The sequence below is a fragment of the Limanda limanda genome, chromosome 6 (genome assembly GCF_963576545.1).
Source record: "Limanda limanda chromosome 6, fLimLim1.1, whole genome shotgun sequence".
NCBI lineage: Eukaryota > Metazoa > Chordata > Actinopteri > Pleuronectiformes > Pleuronectidae > Limanda > Limanda limanda.
In genome coordinates this window covers 19,637,834-19,657,863 of record NC_083641.1, presented here as the reverse complement: position 1 = coordinate 19,657,863, position 20,030 = coordinate 19,637,834, and the positions used below count along the sequence as shown (strand labels likewise).

The 20,030-nt window shown below is 41.8% G+C and overlaps 1 protein-coding gene across 1 annotated transcript; it reads left to right on the top strand.

Annotated features, from left to right (window-relative positions):
- The first annotated feature begins 303 nt into the window (after positions 1-303).
- igsf10 (immunoglobulin superfamily, member 10) lies at positions 304-19,737 on the top strand. The gene is made up of 10 exons (XM_061073654.1): positions 304-602; positions 9,571-9,733; positions 10,749-10,878; positions 10,952-11,342; positions 11,887-12,654; positions 12,828-14,636; positions 14,769-16,172; positions 16,435-17,338; positions 17,734-18,100; positions 18,187-19,737. The coding sequence occupies exons 1-10, from the start codon at positions 569-571 to the stop codon at positions 19,735-19,737; spliced, it is 7,521 nt and encodes a 2,506-aa protein (XP_060929637.1). The 5' UTR covers positions 304-568.
- Positions 19,738-20,030: the final 293 nt, after the last annotated feature.

Sequence of the window (20,030 nt, the reverse complement as noted above, 5' to 3'; positions counted from 1 at the left end):
TCATGCCCAAACACCATTGATACCAGTGTTAGTATTCAGCGAGGCGAGAAGGCGATAAATGTCGAGTGAAATGTATGTGGTTTCCTTAAGGCATAACCTTTGATTCAAATATAAGCAATTCTGTGGCACCGCCATTTAAATTCAAAACACAGAACTGGAACATGGCGGCAACTCCCAGATCGACTGACACAGATTTTGACAAACATAAAAGGACAGTGGGCTCCTATAAATCTAGTTTATTACTGCAACTATATAATGTATATATAATATATATATATATATATATATGTATACACACACTGTAAAAAAGAAAAAGTTGAGAAAACGTAAAATATCAAGGCAACATGATGCAAGAGATTTTTGAGTTTTCTCAACTTTTGCCTGCTGTTGTTGACTTAACTAAGGTTTTCAAGTTCTGCAAAGAGTTCTGCCAACTTGGATCTTCTTGTTCACCTAATTAGGATAATCATGTGAGACTAATAAAGAAATTCTTGCTTGAATGCCATGTATTTCTACCTTCACCAAACGCAGATTTTTTTGTTGAATTAATAAACAATTATGCCCCTCAATGTCATGCATTTGTACCTCCTTTAAACATAGGTATTCTTGTTGAATAAACGTTCAATTATCCCTTCAATGGCATATATTCCTAGATGCACCAAACACAAATATTCTTGTTGAATAAACATACATTTTATCTGTATAAATCAAGAAAAATGTATGTTGCTGTAATTTTATTATTATAAAATGCTAAACAGATAATAAATAAAACACAGTACAGCTGAATGTTATCTGAAATATTTCTTTATTTCTTTATATTTTTTTATTTATTTTGAACAGGCGGGTTAAGCGCCTTTGTAAAAAAACATTCTTCTCAAATTAGTTCGCAACATCAAATTGAATGACTAACCATTTTTGCATACACATACAACAATGTGTATTCAAACACATACACATACAGAATGTGTATATTCAAACACATACACATACAACAATGTGTATATTTAAACACATACACATACAACAATGTGTATATTTAAACACATACACATACAACAAGGTGTATATTTAAACACATACACATACACAATGTGTATTTAAACACATACACATACAACAATGTGTATATTTAAACACATACACATACAACAATGTGTATATTTAAACACATACACATATCACAATATGTATATTTAAACACATACACATACACAATGTGTATTCAAACACATACACATACACAATGTGTATTCAAAATAAAAGTTTCGTTTTCAAAGATCTTGTGCGCTGGGAGCACCGAGAGCCACCAAGCTCAAAAAAGATAGTCTGGATGGCTTCAAATGTATACCTCAACTGTTTGGGGTAATTTATATTGAGGGCATATAGAAGGCCAAAGAGGTAGGCGAACGCAGAGGAGAGGTTTTCCATTTCATGCAGCACGATGCCCGCTTCCAAAACAACTGCATGGTCTCGAGCATGTGAGATGTCGGCTTCGTCATCTAGGATGGTGAGGATGGCCACAGACGCCCCTTCCAGCACTGGTGCCAAAATGTCAGTGTCCTGAGGAAAAATAACAGATGCATTTGAGCCTTGACAAACTAGAAAGAGCATTTTCTGAAGAAAATGTGTGTGAATGCTGAGAAGGTCCGTGCTAAAGCTGAAAAGTATAATTTGTAGGCTGAGATATGATTGGCTTCATAACGGCTAAAAACAGTTGAAATGTTAAAAAGGCAGAAGAAAATGGGCAGCTATACACTGGAACCTGACAGCCAAAGAAAATTGATGAAGCAATGGCAACATAGCTGACGTAATAGCTGAAAATAGATTTAGTAGTTTAGAAGTAGAACTTGTGAAAAGGAGGTTGATTTACATGAATTGTAAAAAAGTTAGTGTGAACAATGTATGAAAATATGAACAAATCAGAGAAATATGATTACTGCACTGATAAACTGCACTGGGGAGGTGTATATTTCCATTTTGGATGAACTACTACTTTAAAACATCTCATGAGAATGAGGAATTAGCTACATGGCCTGAAGTATTTATCTTTTTGCTACAGTTACTAGTACTTACCAAGCACTTCATGAAAAACTTTTTGGTATCTTCGCGGAGGAAAATGGGCAAGCCTCTCAGTGCTGCTGTCTTTCGGTGTGTAACAATGTCAGATGTCTAAAGAGTATCCAGTGGAAAATAAGTATTTCAATAAGTATAGTACTGTACTGAACATACACATAATGCAAAATCAGAAATCTTTTATAGTACTGAAGATGAAGCACACACAACTTTACTTTAACAAATTAAAATACTGTTAAACCAAATGCCACCAAAACACAAAGGAAGGACTGCGGACATCCATTTTTACTGAAGCATATCCACTAAGGTAGTTTTTACAGCAGCCAACATCTTTTTCTGTGTCTGTTATAAGAAAGTATATTCATGCTCTTCTAAAAATGCCAGGCAAAGGAGCACTTCACTCACCTGATCATCGAGTTTATCAAGGAGGTCTTCCATTTCTTGGCCAAAACCACCCTTCTTAGTCCGGTAGAGTTTTAGCAGGCCAGGTCCAAATCTTTCAAGAGATGCATTAAAAGTCCCCAGGAGGTCTTTGCTGGTGATACGCCGAAATTCTTCAGATATCTAAACAAGACAATCAACAAAATATTGTAATTAATTGTAATTGCAATTTCAATTAAGCATGGGGATTTTTTTTTCTTTAACTGGAAGAAATGGGCTTCCATAGGAATGAGATGGTTAGGGTAAGAAAATTAGGACAGGTCACAGAATCAAATGGATCATAGATTTAAATGTAACACTGGCAAGACAGAATTGACACATTTCCCCAGTAGATACTGTTCTTCTTCAAGAAAAGCCAATGTAGTTGTATAAGACAATTGCTAAATAAATTAGGACATCCTTACCTCCTGAGACGAAAACAGCGCAGGCCACCTCTCTTGGACCTCAGATACCATAGGCTGACAGATCATTATGTTTTCCTTCTCCTGAGGAGAGACTCTGTCTAAAACGAATGCTTGCACCATGTTGTTGTGATCGTTGTTGTGTTTTTTTTAAATGAAATGCAGTCTTAAAGGGCAAAAATACCGTCTGAAAGTTGCAATTCCGTTTTTCAACTTTTTTTTGTTGAGGGGGGGGGGGGCTCTTGCATAGAGCGCCAAATATGCTAGGACCGCCCCTGTGTAGCGCAGTGATTCTCTGTATGGTGCGCTCCACCGGTGCGGCGCGGAGGCATAACAGGCGCGCAACCGGGAGGAGGAAATGAGAGGCGGATCTAATATTATAGCCGAACTAATGTTTTGATGTCCGCACTCTTTAACGGCGGAGCAGTAAACAAACAAACAAATCGCTCTTTCGCCGTAGCCAGGGGTCTGCAGCCCGCGGCTCTGCAGCCCCTCCGCAGTGGATCCCTGTGCAGTGTTGTGCCTGTCGCGCATATTTTTCGCGAACAGTGAACTTTACGATCAGTTTTCATATGTTGAATGTGCACGTTAGGGAACGTCATCCACTCTATGCAGCATCTACCACTGCAGTGAGAATTGCCTTGCCTTTCGTTACTTTACACCCTGACGAACACATACACAATGAAAGAAACAGAGCGTTCCTTAATAACATACTTTTTAATCTTTGGGTTTTGGGGAAAGGAGCAAGTCTCATCAAGTCAAAAGGTTCAAGTCCAAGTGAAGTCACGAGTCATTGATGTCCAAGTCCAAGTCGAGTTGCAAGTCTCTTTACATTTTGTCAAGTCGAGTCTAAAGTCATCAAATTCATGACTCGAGTCTGACTCGAGTCCAAGTCATGTGACTCGAGTCCACATCTCTGGTAAAAACGCACTTACCATACCTTCTTGAGCAAAATTGTTGTGGGCTCCGTGCGTTGTCCATCCAGAAAATGTCCGTCGCTCAGGTTCAGCAGAGAGCCGTTAAAACCGGTTTAAACTGGAATCTACTGAGTTGGCCCAACTTAACTCAAAAATCTGCTCAAAAATTTACAAATCCTTGTTGTGCGGATTTAAAATAGTAGTTAGGACAACAATGAGAGAAAATTGCTGGACAGACAAGATTTTATAGATTGCATATTGCAAAGCCTTATTTCTGAGTCAGTTTAATTTGAAAACTCTTACGAGATCAACAATTACTAGTTACCATTTTTACAGTGCAGGAGCTGTACTTATATCTTAAGTATTACTGTTAGGGGCATAAGGTGTCTTTCCTCATTCGTTGTAGTAGTGACACCCTGACAGAAAAAACAAGTGAGTCTTTAAATAGACTCACTCACACTCTAATAGAATACCTTGTCTACAAAAACCATCCCACATGGTTCTGTTCATGGCATCTGAAGATGACGCAAAGCAGGAGCCTCAGCTCTCTGACACCAGTCACATTCAGTGTTGCAGTGTAGTTGCAAATGGGAATTACAGATAAATCATGTTGTTCACATATTGAAGCAATTACGACTAAAGCTGAAGGCAATTATAAATCATTTAACTTTTCACATTGCTGCGTCAATCGCTGTAAAATCAGTTCTTATTTGTTATTTGATCTATGAATGGAATGACAAATGAGATATCTCAAAAGTAAAGGTAATACAATGAATTTTGTTTGTCAAGAAGTTATTTGTCAAGTATGTTTTTCAAATTGTTCCTCATTAAAGAATGACTTGTTATTTGTTTTCTTTGCATTAAGCTGCTGTTGAGAAAGCGCTCATCATGCCTGGTATAAAAGCAAAAAGTGCATTAACAATGTTGTGTGAGAAGTTTCACAAATCCTTGCAAATAGGGCAAAATGAAAAAAACAAGCACCCACGGTGTCTTTGACTGAGCCAGATATACTCTGAACTGCCACATCCTGACCCTTAAGGGTCAAAGGTCATCAGGCTCTCGACAGACAGCTGTTGACATGTGTGACTGACGTCAAATGGTTCAGACGTGTTGAGAGACCTGGGCTCCTTCTCATCAGCAGCGTAGAGAGTCTATGAAACCTGAGTCAGGAGTGAAGTCACAGAAGTGAATTCTAGGAATAAGAATTACTCTAAAACACACCACATGTAAACTCAGGTACACAACTACTACAGCTACACCACACATCTATTTACTTACAAACACTTGCAGTAGGGTCCTGTAAATTAATCAAGAGTCATTACCTCACTTGAGGATCTGCATCTACGTGACTGATTCGTGACACATACGGTACAACCATGAAACTGGTCCATAAAGCTCAGGTTACCTTGAACAGTTTGTGAGGGGAGTTGGAAAGACAATAAAGAATAAGTTAAAACAGAAAACAGATAAGTGAAAAAAAAACACATGCCACGGATAACGTTCTCAGATTTCTCTCTAGTCTTAGTGAGAGTGAAGCATATACTGAAGAATTCAATGAATAAAGAAGACAACACAGCAACTGAGTCACTTTGCTGCAAAACTCTTGAATAATTCAAACCGAAATTTGCTCATTGGACCCAAAACTGTTTTTCTTGTAAACTGACGCTGCAGTTCGGACATAAAAATGCAAGCAAACTTAGGTTTAAAAAATCTAAATTTGGACAATTTATTGAAAGAAAAGCCTCCGAGCCGATGCACGTCTGGAATGAATGTCTGAACAGTTGCATCGATCTTCAAAGTAAAGAAAAAAATATGTTTTGGCTTTCTCACACCAGCCAAATGTTGGCTTACACAACAATAATTCCTCTCTGTCTCCCTTCATGGACTGTTTATCTGTGTAAAATAAGTCACTTTCATGCTTATTCTCCTCTGTCCATACTGTTAGAGATACGATCTGTTTGTTTACCGCTCTGCACGGCTGGAGTCACCGTACCTGCAAACAGATGTTCAGACGCGGAAGCCTCAATGACAACTCAGTTTCGACTGCTCAACCACAGCTGGCTGAGATGCACAGGAATTCATTACAGATAAGTGTCTAAACTAAAACCGAAAAAAGTCTTGTATTAAAATGTGTTGAATTTCCTCCACACGTGAGGAAAAAAACACGTTGTAGGATGTTGAGTGTAGAGTGTTTCATGTAAGGCGATACATTTTCCAATACGCACTATTCCCGTCATTCACCTCCCACAGAGGTGGGCCCCCACTCATAATGGAGCAGTGAGTGTGAGGAGCCGAGGCCAATGCTGTATGTGTCTACAAATTCCTCAGAGCCTCCCAGCTAGCTGTGACTTTTAACAGCCCGGCCGCCCTTCAGTGCTGCTCTCTGAACCCTCAGTGTACAGTGAAGATGAGAGAAATATTAGTTTAGCATTTCCCGCTATCACTGAGGGTATGAGCTTGTATATGCAAACACAACAGGATTTCCCCGAGTGGAGAATGAAAGTCGTGAAAAATCCTCCAGAAAAGCCCATAATGCAGCTGCCTTTGTAGTGCTCCATCATCTGGAGCGAATCAAAGCTAAAGGGGAACAGTTTCCGAGGCCAGAAAAAGGATGGATGGGCTCAACTTTGTGATCAGCGGAATCACAAACAAACAAATGTTATTGTATCGGTCACATACAAATTAAAACACAAACACACACGCACACACACACACAACCTGCTGTAAGCTTTGCTCTTCCCATCACCCCCTCTTACCGCGCTAAGCCTCTTATCAATGCAATTTGCCATCTCTTAGGCATGAGGCTTAATTCTTCAGTTGGGATGATGATTTGGAGCAAGACGTAATTACCTCCACTATGTGTCTTCCCAGAAGAAAAATTCTGCTTTGTTGCCAGATTAAATCCACTTTGATTGGGGTTTAGAAATGGGCATGAGATCCTGCATAATTGAATTAAGTCTTGTTTGTATCAAGATTACGTTGTAAGAGGTGAGAGCAGAGCCTCCCTAACACCGCTGGTCACGGAAGTTGGTAAGTAAATCACGTATGTGGCTTTCAACAGGCCTGGGAGAGACGTCTCTGAACATATAAAGGAGGATTAGTAGTCCTTCCTCAGTGACTGAGAAGAGAAGAGAAGAGAGGTAAGAGAAGAGAAGAGAAGAGAAGAGAAGATTAGAGAGAAGAAGAGAAGAGATAGGTGTTGCTCTCCACATGTGTCGGTGTGTTGTCCAGATGTGCAGTAAACAACACTGATGACACATGCAATGGAACATGCCAACCTCCCCTATGACCTGAAGTGTGTGATCAAAGCGACTCCGATAAACCTTCACTCCATCCAAACAAGTTGTCCTATAACACACTTGTAATGATGGTACACCTTGTTATGGCATGAAAGATATATGCCTTGTCATGACTAGTGTTCCTAAAGGCAGGGGGCATTATACAAAACAGTCCTGTCAGCAAATGTGACTACTGTGTGCGCATGTTTGTGTGTCAGGGGTTTTGTGTGTTCCCTGTGGATGGAGGATGTGGTGAACTGCAGCTCTGGGACAGGAAGCACACCGGTAGTATTTGGGAGGCCAGAGCACACATGGAACTATTTAAAGAGCTGCAGTGGTTTGATGTACGCTTTTCTTTAACACTGTTTACAAGCGAACGACAGGGAACTGCTGACGGTGACCGTCACGATGAGTCACCCGTCAAAACAAGACACGCTAACTTAAAGCTTGGAAATCTGTCCATTTTTCCATCTGGTGACAGGAGCTGGAATATGCTATTCTAGATAATAGAGTTAATATCGTTCAGCTCCTGTCGACAGATGGAAAAATTGACAAAATGCCAATTCTAGATAATAGAGTTTGGCATTTTGGCCACCTCCATCTTGTTTGTTTATACTCAATCTATGATATTGATTTCACAGAGCTCAATGTAGATATTTAAAACCCAGCTCTGATCTACGCTCAGTTTCATCAACATTAAAAAAAGTTATTGCCATTTCTCAAACATTATAACTTACACAAAAGAGAAGACAACTGATTCGGTCATGAATGGCAGAATGTAAACGGTGCTGAGTGTGCCTATAAATATGCAGATTGCTGGGCACACAGGGACTCCAGTTATTCAACAATCTGACAAAAGAATTGTACTCTGGAAAAAGCCAAGAAATTGCCCCCAAATGTGTGGTACGATGGTTGGTTTGTGGGTTTCATCACAAACAAAACACACGAATAAAAACAAAGAATTCAGATTACGAAGAAAGTCAAATGCTCATCTGTAACACATTAGTCCTCAGTCGTCGTGACGATGGGACACAAAGAGTTTCATCAAGAGTTTGGAGCTCGGGGCAGTTGTGATACTAAGCCAAAGTATAATCACATACTATTTACAACTTTAAAAAAAAACAGCCAAGATCAAGTGAAAATCATAAAGTTATTTGGAAGCCGTATCTAAACACTCGCATTCACATCTGTACAAAACAATTTGTGATCTAGTAAATCACTTAGATATTATTGTTTTGGCAGATTAGGAATTCCACTTTAGCTCCCAGTTATCCAAGTTGAGGAAGGTTTTTTGTGTTTGTTGGCAGTAAACAGTCGATCAGAATCGGGGTATTTTCAGCAGACCTCTTTCATGAGTATTTCACAGTTGCCGCTGCTCCAGGATTACATTTCAGCAGATTACAGTGGAGGGGGGGCCGAGGAGACCAAAGTGTGCGCTAGGCTGCAGGCGCTCACACAGACATGACTCCAGTCCCTCTGCGCCTCGGACACAGTGGACTCATCTGAGGAATCACACTGAACCTTTTTACGCTTTCATCTGGATTGTTACATTCCTGCAACGGTTCAGTTTTCTACAGCTGTGCGGTGAGGGAACATCTATTATTTATTGCACAATCTTAAACTGCAGTTTTGTGCAACTTATAACAGTTTTATAAAGGTCTTTATTTATCATCTATGCTTAAGGTTGCATGTCATATTTTCTATTTTTACTTGTCCTAATAATTGCATGACTGTTTTTTCTCATTATGAACAAATAATAAATAATAAACGTATAAATAAAGCAAAATACACTTGGAAGGAAAAACTGTGTTATAGTGATGATTTTTATGTTGGTGTATAGAGAAATGTGGGACTAGCATTACTTTTATCTTGTTTTTTGTTCATCATTTTGCATTCATTTCTCTCTATCTATCTATCTATCTATCTATCTATCTCTCAATCTCTCTCGATCTATCTACCTATCTATCCATCTATTTGTTCATCTATCTATTTATCTTTCTCTCTCTATCAATCTATCTATCTAGCTTTCTCTCTCTATCTATCCATCTATCTTTCTCTGTCTCTATCTTTCTGTCTATCTATCTATCTTTCTATATCTCTCAATCTATCTACCTATCTATCCATTTATCTATCTATCCATCTATTTATTCATCTATCTATCTATCTATCTTTCTCTCTCTATCAATCTGTCTATCTATCTTTCTGTATATCTATCTATCTCGATCTATCCATTTATCCATCTATTTATTCATCTTTCTATCCATCTATTTATTCATCTATCTATCTATCTATCTTTTCCTTGTAATGTCAACATGCTCTTCCTCTCTCTCCAGGTGGGTTTCATTAATGGTTCAGGATAAAGTTTAGTCCCCCCCCCTCCTTCTTTTGCACGAGCAGCTGAAGCCTCATCTCCGTGCACTATGGGCGCGTGTGCCTGCGGCGCATCATCCGTGCCGAGACGGCTGCTGACGGCTCTGTTGTTCTTGGCTGCTGTGCTGCCGGCGAGCGGTGACTGCCCCAAATCATGCGCCTGTCACGTCCCGACAGAGCTGCACTGCACCTTCAGATACCTGACCGCAGTACCTGACCACATCCCGCCAGCTGTGGAAAGAATTAACCTCGGGTGAGCCCTCACTTTCCATCCAGGTTTTTTCTTTTTTTCAGAGACGTGGAGGGGGAATACTGTTATTGATTGATTGAAACCACAGACTGAATAAGCAGAACTAACATTTTAAGAGAGAAACACATGTTGGCGACCACCTTTGCAGAGTTTACACTGCGCCATGACAACACTGAAATGAAAAACATATTGGAAGCGATTGTTGTCCATTGAACATTTACAGTGGTAGTGAAACTTTATACCTTAAAATGTGGGAAGTTAAGAAGCTACAGGTGAAAAGGAGATTAACCTAAAGGCCAAAGTCGTGGTTTTGTGGATATGACTTACTGGTTTACTCGAACTGAACCATGTTATTGGTAACACCTGTGTTTTTTCATGATGTTATCATTTAAAATGGCTGCCATGAAATTCAGCACAGGAGATCCCACCTTCGAACTTTGTGTTCAAATACAGTCTGAGTCTGATTCGCTTCCATCGTCAGTCATGTAGTACCAGTTTAAACCTTTACAGTTGTTACATGAACAACAATGACCCTGTGGAATTCCTAACGTAGTTTACCTCAGATTAAAGTCTAATCAGGCACAGAAACCAAAAACATCTGAATGGTTGTAGGGCCTTAGTTGGATGTTGGTAAAAATCAGTTGTGCTTTCTGTTAATTCCTGTGAGCGAATATGTTTTACTTCTTTCCACCACATGTTGTGTCAGTCTCTCAAGCGCATGATGAAGTCAATATCAGATTATTGACTGTGACAAATAACAAATCTATAACGCCTTTTTCTTTCCCATATTGTTACACCGGAAAACTAAATTCAAGTGTGTTACAAACTGAAGAATTTTGGTTGGTACAACTATTTATTTTCTAGATGGAGTGTAGTAATCCTAGAAATTTAAAACACCTGTTTGGGTGTGCAGGGTTTTAAATGAGACTATTTTCATTAGACTTTCATTTGGACTTTCACAAATAACATGTGGTACATTTCATATGCTGAAGACTCTGTTTCTTCTCCGTGCTTTCAGGTACAATAGTCTGACTGTCTTAAGAGAACACAAGCTTTCGGGACTTGAGAATTTAGAGCTGTTGATGCTGCACAGCAACACTATTGAGAGTATTGAAGACAGAGCCTTCCAAGACCTCAAGTCATTACAGGTAAGTTCTGAACTGATTACAGACGTCAACATTGTTTCGAAAAACCTCTCCAACTTCTCAATCTTTTTCACAGGTCCTCAAGATGTCCTACAATAAAGTAAAAAGACTATACAAAGAGACATTTAAAGGCCTGGACAGTCTGCAGAGAGTCCACATGGACCACAATCACATTGAGTTCATCCACCCAGAGGCTTTCTATGGCCTAACCAACCTGCAGTTGGTCCATCTGGAGAGTAACCACCTCCAGCAGCTCCACCCAGACACATTCATCACACTGAGACACAGCCAAGTCTTCAAGGTGTCCTCAGTGAAAAACCTCCACCTGTCTGAGAACCTCCTCACCACGCTGCCTGCAGATATTTTTGCAGGCTGCAGCCAGCTAGAGAACGTTTTCCTCCATGGTAACCCCTGGACATGTGACTGCCGTATGGAGTGGTTCCCAGTGTGGACACAGAAGAACACAGGTAAGTGGTTTGTGTTTGGCTTTGAAACAGTCTGAAGCATTTATAAAGGTGTAAGGTTGTAATGCTTACGAGGGAAGAGGACCTCTCCTTTCTTAGAAGGGCCTCTGTACTAAATTAACACTCTTAAAACTGTGTGAACCCACATTTACTAGTAGCTTTACAAGACATGTTAATAAGACACATCTGGTAAAGTTGCCAAGTAGCCCAAGTCCTTCAAAGGATTATTCTACTCAGACTTTTTAAGTGATGTTTTCTCTTACAGGACGTTTCCAAAGGAAAATGGATATTATTGCAGGAACATTATTAGAGTCACAGATCATATATTTTTATCACAGGGGCTACAGAAAACACTAAAGGCACAGAGGAACAAGAGTTATTCCTTTTGGTCATGACTTGGCTAATACTAAAGTCAATTCATAAATATCTTGTATGATGATGGTGATTCAAGTTTAACTGATCGGTTTTCTCTGCCTTACGTTGAAAAGTGTTCTTGTCTTACATGCAACCAACTAAATGCTACACCACTTGTTTTAAATGTTTCCAGGTGTGCTGAAATGCAAGCGGGACCGGAGATATTCAAGAGGACAGCCATGTCCTGTTTGTGAAAATCCTTCCCCTTACCACAACAGACATCTATCCCTTCTCCCCAATGATGCCTTCACTTGTACAAAACCTTGGATCCAACCTGAGCTGAAGCAGAAAAACATCAGCCTGGATGAGGGCGACTTTACTCCAGTTTCCTCCAAGGATTTCATTGCCCCATTAGGCTCCATACAAATGAACCTGACTGACCAGTTTCACAGCGATGCCAGTTTATCCTGCACTGTCCAGAGGCCGTCTGCTTTTGAGAATTTAACACAAACGTTGAAGGAAGAGGAGGGAAACAATGTCACTGTGCTTACCACTGGCATAACTACCTATTTGGTGTGTAACATTGACTATGAACACATCCAGCAGCTGTGGCAGATCCTGGCCTCCTACAGTGACTCTCCCATGAGGTTAGAGAGAGGTGTAATGCTGGCCAGGAGCCCAGAAATGGTGTACAGATACAGCCAGTTGCAACCAAAAGAGGAAGAGGAAAGAATTCACACTAACATTGAGGCTGACATTAAAGCCTCCCCTGCATGGCTGATGCAGGGAGAGGTGAGCCTCCAGCTTGACCGCACTACTACCACTCTCTCCACACTGCACATTAAGTACCAGTCTGTGGTCAACCTACGAGTAGAAAACACATCACCAAAGAAGGACCGCTACACCTGGGCCATGATCAAGAGAGATAATCAAACCAAGACTGAGCACACTGTACTTGCAGGTAGGAGTTAAAGATGAATTGTTAGTAACTAACCTGATAGCTGTATGACTGAACATTTCATCAAGCAAAGAGAGGAAGCATTGTATAAGTTTCAAAACTCTAAACACAAATATGTTTTTGAATATGAAAGTAATAATTAATGTAATCAAATATTTTTTTGTTTTCTAACATAGGTGGTATGGCACAATTGAGCTGTCAAATCCAAGGTGAGCCAAAGCCTCTGTTGGAGTGGATATTACCCGATGGAAGTAAAGTCAGAGCCCCTTACTCCAGTGAGGACATGAGGATCGTAATCACCACTGAAGGAAAGCTCACTCTACAGAGTGCAGATGCCTCAGATACAGGCCTCTACCAATGCATTGCCACAAATTACCTGGATGCGGATATCCTCGTGTTTCGAGTGACAGTTCTGTCAGCTGATGTGGAAGAAGCTGAGGTCAACGGTGTCCAACTCTCACGGCCACTGGGTGAAAATCTGGAATTTGACTGTAGCTCCTCTGGGAACCCAGAGGGCTCGGTACAATGGATCCTCCCTGATCACTCAGTGCTGGACAAGTCTCAAGGGACTAGAAAGGTGTATAAGAATGGGACACTGCTGATTCAGGGTCTCACAGTGAGGGACAGAGGGTTTTATAGATGTTTGGTTGCCAATCACCTGGGAGTGGACCTGCTAGTATCTCAGGTGACAGTGACTGAGCAAACATCTGAAAAGGTGACAGTTTTAGATAGAGAGGGATCAGGGATAGAACTGTCCTTCAAGGTGGATCCTAACTTCACAGAAAAGACAGTCAGCCTCAACGAGATCCCTTCTACCAGTCCCGAAGATAGAAATAGTCAGGAGTCCAAGACCATCACCTCAGATCGACCCTACCCAAGACAAGGGTCACAGGGTAGAGGAGGCACTGGGGGTAGACTGGGACAGAGAAGGAGGAGGCCAGTCAGCACCAGACGCACCTGGAGCAGAAAGGTCTTTGATAAAGCGTCCAGGATAGTAAACCCAGAGAAATTTGCTGAATTAATGAAGAAGGCTCAAGATGGATCAAGAAAAAGGGGTGGCACAGAAAAAGAGAGGTTGAAATATGAGGACCCAAAACCAGGTTATTCTGGTGATGGTGAAATTGGCTCTGGTGTGGGTCGAAACGAAGACGATTTTATTGTTGTACCATGGACAATTAAACCTACGGTAGACAATCCACAAGATTTTCAAATATTCGGGAAAGATAGTCAGACTGAGGCAACAAAAGTAGCACAGGTAGGTCAGGGTCATATTTTAGCCACAACAGGGGCTCATCAAACTGCTTTTATGGAAACCACAGTCAGGGATCGCCTTGATAGAAGTACAATAACAGAAAATACAAACACACATTCATATATGCAGTCAGACTCTACACTGATCCAGTCCACATTCACTGATTATCCAAGTTTTGTTGACAAGACTGAGTTTTATACCGTGGAAAGAACCAGCAAGCCGCCCTCAAACATGCACCCAGTCACTATCCAACTCACAGTGACCGACACCTCACAAGAAACTCAGCTCCAGTTCTCAGGAGAACATTTCACAGAGCCAGATACATCAACAGAAGCAACACTTCCAATTACCACTGACCCTAACATAACTCTAATGAGGGATGGCCCAGGAACAGTGGGGTTAGTCATCCACACAGACCCAGAAAGCCAGACCACATTCACAGCTATTACCACCACGGAGAGACAGAAAGATGAGATCACCTTCCACACCACACAAACAATCAAATCCCCAAACCTGCCAGCAGGATCCACCATCATCTCCCGGCAGCAGATCCACATCATCCCAAACAAGAACAACAGAGGTGGGGGCCGCAGGAGGATTTTCCAAGGCCGCAGGAGGATTATAAAACCTAACAAGATCACTGACATACAGTCCTTCATCAGTAAACTCAAACAGCCATCAGTGAAGAATGAAGGGAACGCTTCGGTGTCATATCCAATTGAACTAACTACAGGTAAGCAACATTGTTTGGTATTATTTTGTAACAGATTCTCAAGTTTTTTGCAGAATTGCTGAATATATGTCTCTTAAGCTCATATTTTATCTAACTATTCCCACTCTCTTTTTTTCTTATTTCTTTCCCCAGCCCGTAACAGTGATGAAGACAAAAAGGGGACAGTAGCAACCGATGTGCACGTGGTCACACAAACAGCTTCCTCAGGTTCATCTTTACACAGTACAGAGAGAACTACCACTACGCAGTTTACGGCAGAGGATTATGTTGGGAGTGGCTACACATCTGCACCGAAGAGGCCATTAATCACCCAAAAGCCCTCAACTACAGCACAGAGTACAACAGTGACCTTAACAACAACCCCTGCTGCTATTCCCACCACCACTGCAAACTCACTGGCTGAACCTGAGACTCTATCCCCATCGAGAAGCAAAGAGAGCATAGAGAGCTCATTAGATGATGACTATGGAGATTCATCCTCTGCAGATTTTGAGTTCACAACACTAAGACCCAGCTTTCAACATATAACAACGACCACTTCTTCTTATTACTCCAGGTCCTCCACTACCGCTGAAACACCACCAGAATCACAGACTCTACCCTCCCCACCTACTGTCAAGCCGGTTTCAAATAAAACTCCTGATGAATCCGTATCATCTGGGTCTGGTGGACTCCCTAATAAATGGGTTGGGATTAGACAGAGGCCTGGTGGGACGAGAGGACGGCAGGGCGGGAGAAGGAGACCATTTGGGGGCAGGAGACCCTTCAAGAAACCTGGATTAAATAAAGTACCTTCTACCACCACTAAAGGTCCAACTACAAAAACAACATTTTTGGAAACTACAATAGAGACAACCCAACCTCCTCAACAAACAGTTTCACTCTTTAAGCCCCTGTATACACCATCGCAGAAAAAGGACAGAACCACAGTAGCTGTTTCTGCTGAACAAATGTCAAAGGAGACTGACTTGTTTGAGGAATTTGACTCTAGCAGTTCACCTACCTATACAACAAAGACACCTTTCAGGACTTCAACAAATAACCCCACCACCACATCCATACCAGCTACCACAAAAGCGTCTTACACAACAGTTCAGGCTAGAGACCACAGCAACATCAGACCATCAACAGAGTTGAACAATGGTCAAGACACTCACAGGCCACCAATGAGCAGAATTGAACCTACCTTGCAAAGCAGTGCTACCACAGGCAGTGCAGATAAGGAACTTACCTATGACACAGTGACCATCCTTACAGCCGGGCAAGGTTATATCAACACCCCTGCACCATACAACAACCTAGGCACACACAATGCCATTTCTAGTGTTTACAATCATGACACCGGCAATGAAGCTACAAGTACCTATATTGCTGGTTTTGAACCCACTACAAAGGTCATGGCAAGCAAGCCGAAGATAGTTGGTGGGAATGCAGCCAGTTTTACCATTTTGTCCAACTCAGATGCTTTCCTGCCGTGTGCGGCTGTTGGAAACCCAGAGCCAGCTATAACCTGGAAGCGCTTTTCCTCAACCACAGGTACAAAACTTAAAACTGTTTATATCTATATCTATGTAGGATATCAAGGTTATTCTAGCTATGTAAATGAGAGTCAATGGGACAATTATAACTGGAAAGGGGTTCCTAAATAATATTTTTTATTGTGAGGAGCTTATTGTTTTTGTTTATATGCTATTTTATAAATATAGTAACAACAAAATTTGTGTGACTGAAATATATTATTTTCAATGTGTTTTACATTATTGTTTTTTTAAAGAAATTGTCTTTCTGTGTCTTTCAGGAAACAGTTTTACCATTAAGGGTATAATGGACAAGTTTGAAGTTATGAGTAATGGGACACTGTTAATCCAGAATGCCGGCATCAAGGATCGTGGCCAATATCTCTGTCTAGCTGAGAATGATCATGGATCAGATAAACTTCTTGTCACCCTCTCTGTGGTGGCCTACCCATCACGCATACTGGAGCCAAAAATGCGTGAGATGAAATCTCATGCAGGAAACACTGTAGAGATGAACTGTAAAGCAGAGGGTCGACCTTCTCCCATGATATCCTGGATCCTGGCTAACCGGACCCAAGTCAAAGGTCAAAACACAGAGAGGGAAAGGGTATCGTTATCTGCTGAAGGGACCCTGGTCATTGAGCATGTGTCTGTTCATGACAGAGGTCTTTACAAATGCATTGCGAGTAATCCAGCTGGAGCTGATACTGCTACCGTCCGCCTGCAGGTTGTGGCAGCTCCACCAGGAATCACGGAGGAGAAACGACAGCAACTCAAAGCTAGCGTAAGCCAGAACTTGTGGCTACCCTGCACTGGTAAAGGCAGCCCGAAACCTGCTATTCACTGGGTCCTTCATGATGGGGCAATGGTACAATCGAACAGACCTACCAGAGACAAAAGGATATCAGTGTATGAGAATGGAACACTCCACATTAAGGATGTGATCTCAGCAGACAGTGGGAAATATGAATGCATTGCTACCAGCTCTACTGGCTCAGAGCGACGGGTGGTGACTCTGGCAGTCGAGAAGCAAGAGTCTACCCCTAAAATAATGGACACATCTCAGCGCATGACAGAGTTGTTCTTTGGGGATCAGTTAAGACTGAACTGTTCAGCAACAGGAGACCCAAAACCCAGGATCATGTGGAGGTTACCGTCTAAAGCTGTGGTGGACCAGTGGCACAGGTAAATATGCTTTGCCTAGGAAAACATTAGAAGTCTGATAAATAGTTCAAATCAAATTTTGGTCAAAATAGAAAGAGGTAGGGGATAATTATAAAATGCCGTATGATAGCTGTAAAAGCATGATGTATATTAATACAATGAAGGACATTATATCTGGTTATCATTCTTTTATAGAGATATGACACCTTAGGGGGAAAACAATCAGCTCTTTATTTTCCCCATTGCTTTCAATTGTGTAGAGAAAAAACTGTAGACATTATCCAAAAAGGATATAAACGACACGCTAGGTATGTTTTAGTCTAAAAACATTTGTCCTGTGCTTATATAGAGCCTGGCTTTATTCAGTGTGCCACTCTTACTAAGTCACTCTAATTTTCTCTCACATGTTTCCACAGGATGGGCAGCAGAATCCAGGTCCTGGATAATGGTACTCTTATTATTAACATTGTGAGTGACAAAGATGCTGGAGACTATATCTGTGTGGCCCGAAGCAAGATTGGTGATGATCTCCAAATCATGAGGGTCAGTGTGACAATGAAGCCAGCCAAGATAGAGCCTAATCCCTATGGCAAGACACAGGTACCCTATGGTAATGATTTGAAGGTTGACTGTAAAGCCTCAGGAGCACCAAAACCCGAGATCTCCTGGGGTCTACCAGATGGCACAGTGGTCAACAGCGCTCTGCAGGCTGACGCAAGCAGTGGCGGGGGACGAGCACGGCGCTACACTCTGTTTGACAATGGAACTCTTTTACTTAACCAGGTATGCTAATGCTTTTACCATAAACATCCCCAAACGATATTAAAACATGATAAAAAAACATTTACATCATTGTCTTATTTCTCCAGGTTGGTATGTCGGAGGAAGGGGACTACACCTGCTTTGCTCAGAACCAAGTGGGCAAGGATGAGATGCATGTACATATAACTGTGGTAACTGCTGCGCCCAGAATACGACCAGCCAGTCAGACCTATGCCAGGGTGAGGCCTGGAGGGAACATCCGCTTTGACTGCGAAGCACTTGGTGAACCCAAACCCAAGATTTTGTGGATGCTGCCAAACAATGATGTAATTGCAGCATCAAATGAACGCTACCTAATGCATGTCAATGGTTCTCTGGATATCAGGGATGTGCATCTTATCGATGCTGGGGAGTATGTTTGCATGGCTCGCAACCCTGCTGGAGACAATAGAAAAGTCTATAAGCTTGATATAGATGGTAATCCACCAGTGATCAATGGCTACCACACGAACAGGACTGTGGTCAAAGATGTAGCTGCTAAATACTCCAGGAAATTTTTAGACTGTAAGGCTGAAGGTAATCCCACTCCTACCATTACTTGGATTATGCCTGATAACATCTTTCTTAAAGCACCATACTTTGGCAGCAGGATTAATGTCCACTACAATGGGACATTGGAGATTCGTAATGTGCGGCCAACTGATACAGCAGAGTTCATATGCATGGCAAGGAATGAAGGAGGAGAGGCGGTAATGGTGGTGCAGCTGGTGGTGACCAGAATGCTCAGAAGGCCAATCTTTAGGAATCCCTACAATGAACGTATTGTGTCTCGGATTGGGAAAACCACAGTTCTGAACTGCGCTGCTGATGGACAGCCAGTGCCAGAGATCATCTGGACTTTACCCAATGGAACACGATTCACTGGTGAACCTGATGGTTGGTCTGGCCACCACCTAGGCAACGATGGGACCTTGATCATTAACAACACACGCACAGAAGATGCTGGGAAGTACCGCTGTGGGGCAAAGAATTTCATGGGCTACATAGAGAAGCTTATAATTTTGGATGTTGGCCAGAAGCCCTACATCCTGACCAGGCCTAGAGGTATCATACGTGGCGTGTCCGGGGAACCTCTCTTCCTTCACTGTCTATCTGACGGGAGTCCAAGTCCCAGGATCCACTGGACCATTCCTGATGGTCACACCCTTACTCGGCCTCAAGTCCTTGGGCGCTACCAGTTGTTAGAGAATGGTACTTTAATTGTGCATGATACTACTCTCCACGATCGAGGGAACTACATCTGCAGAGCTCGGAATGATGGTGGGGAGGCTGTGCTCACTGTACCTGTTGTTATTATTGCTTACCCACCACGGATCACATCAGGGCCTCCTCCAAATGTAAGGGCAGTAACTGGGAGACCTATCCAGCTGAACTGTGCTGCCAATGGAATCCCCAAGCCAGAGATAACCTGGGAGCTGCCCGATCATTCAGTTCTGTCTACGGCACAACAGGGTCGGCCTTTGGGTAGTGAGCTGCTCCATCCTCAGGGAACACTCATCATCCAGAGACCAACAATCTCAGACTCGGGCACATACAAGTGCCTGGCCAAGAACCACCTTGGCACAGACTCAAAGGTCACTTATGTACATGTTTTGTGAGAAAACAATTTGAGAAGATCGAAACAGTACAATGGTACATCCGAGTGTAAATAATAACAGACAGAGAAATTTGCGTTGGCAATGTACAGTACAAGCTTTCTCACTTATGGATTTGTGAAGATGAGAGTTTGTGGACTATAATTTAAAAATGAGATAGATATTGATAAAGAGAACAAGGAGAACAAAGAGAGAAAGGAAGCAGACGTTTTAAGACATTTAACTGGAACCCCCAACCTGGGATTAGAAAGTTGTTATTTCAACTTTGGAACAGGGGGCCTGGAAAATTATATGTG

Bases quoted from the DNA above. Each gene is read 5' to 3' on its own strand.
- igsf10 (XM_061073654.1), top strand. From the start codon at position 569: ATGTCATGCATTTGTACCTCCTTTAAACATAGGT. The intron at 9,734-10,748 runs GTGAGCCCTCAC...CCGTGCTTTCAG, and splicing joins GTGGAAAGAATTAACCTCGG to GTACAATAGTCTGACTGTCT. The intron at 17,339-17,733 runs GTAAATATGCTT...ATGTTTCCACAG, and splicing joins GTGGTGGACCAGTGGCACAG to GATGGGCAGCAGAATCCAGG.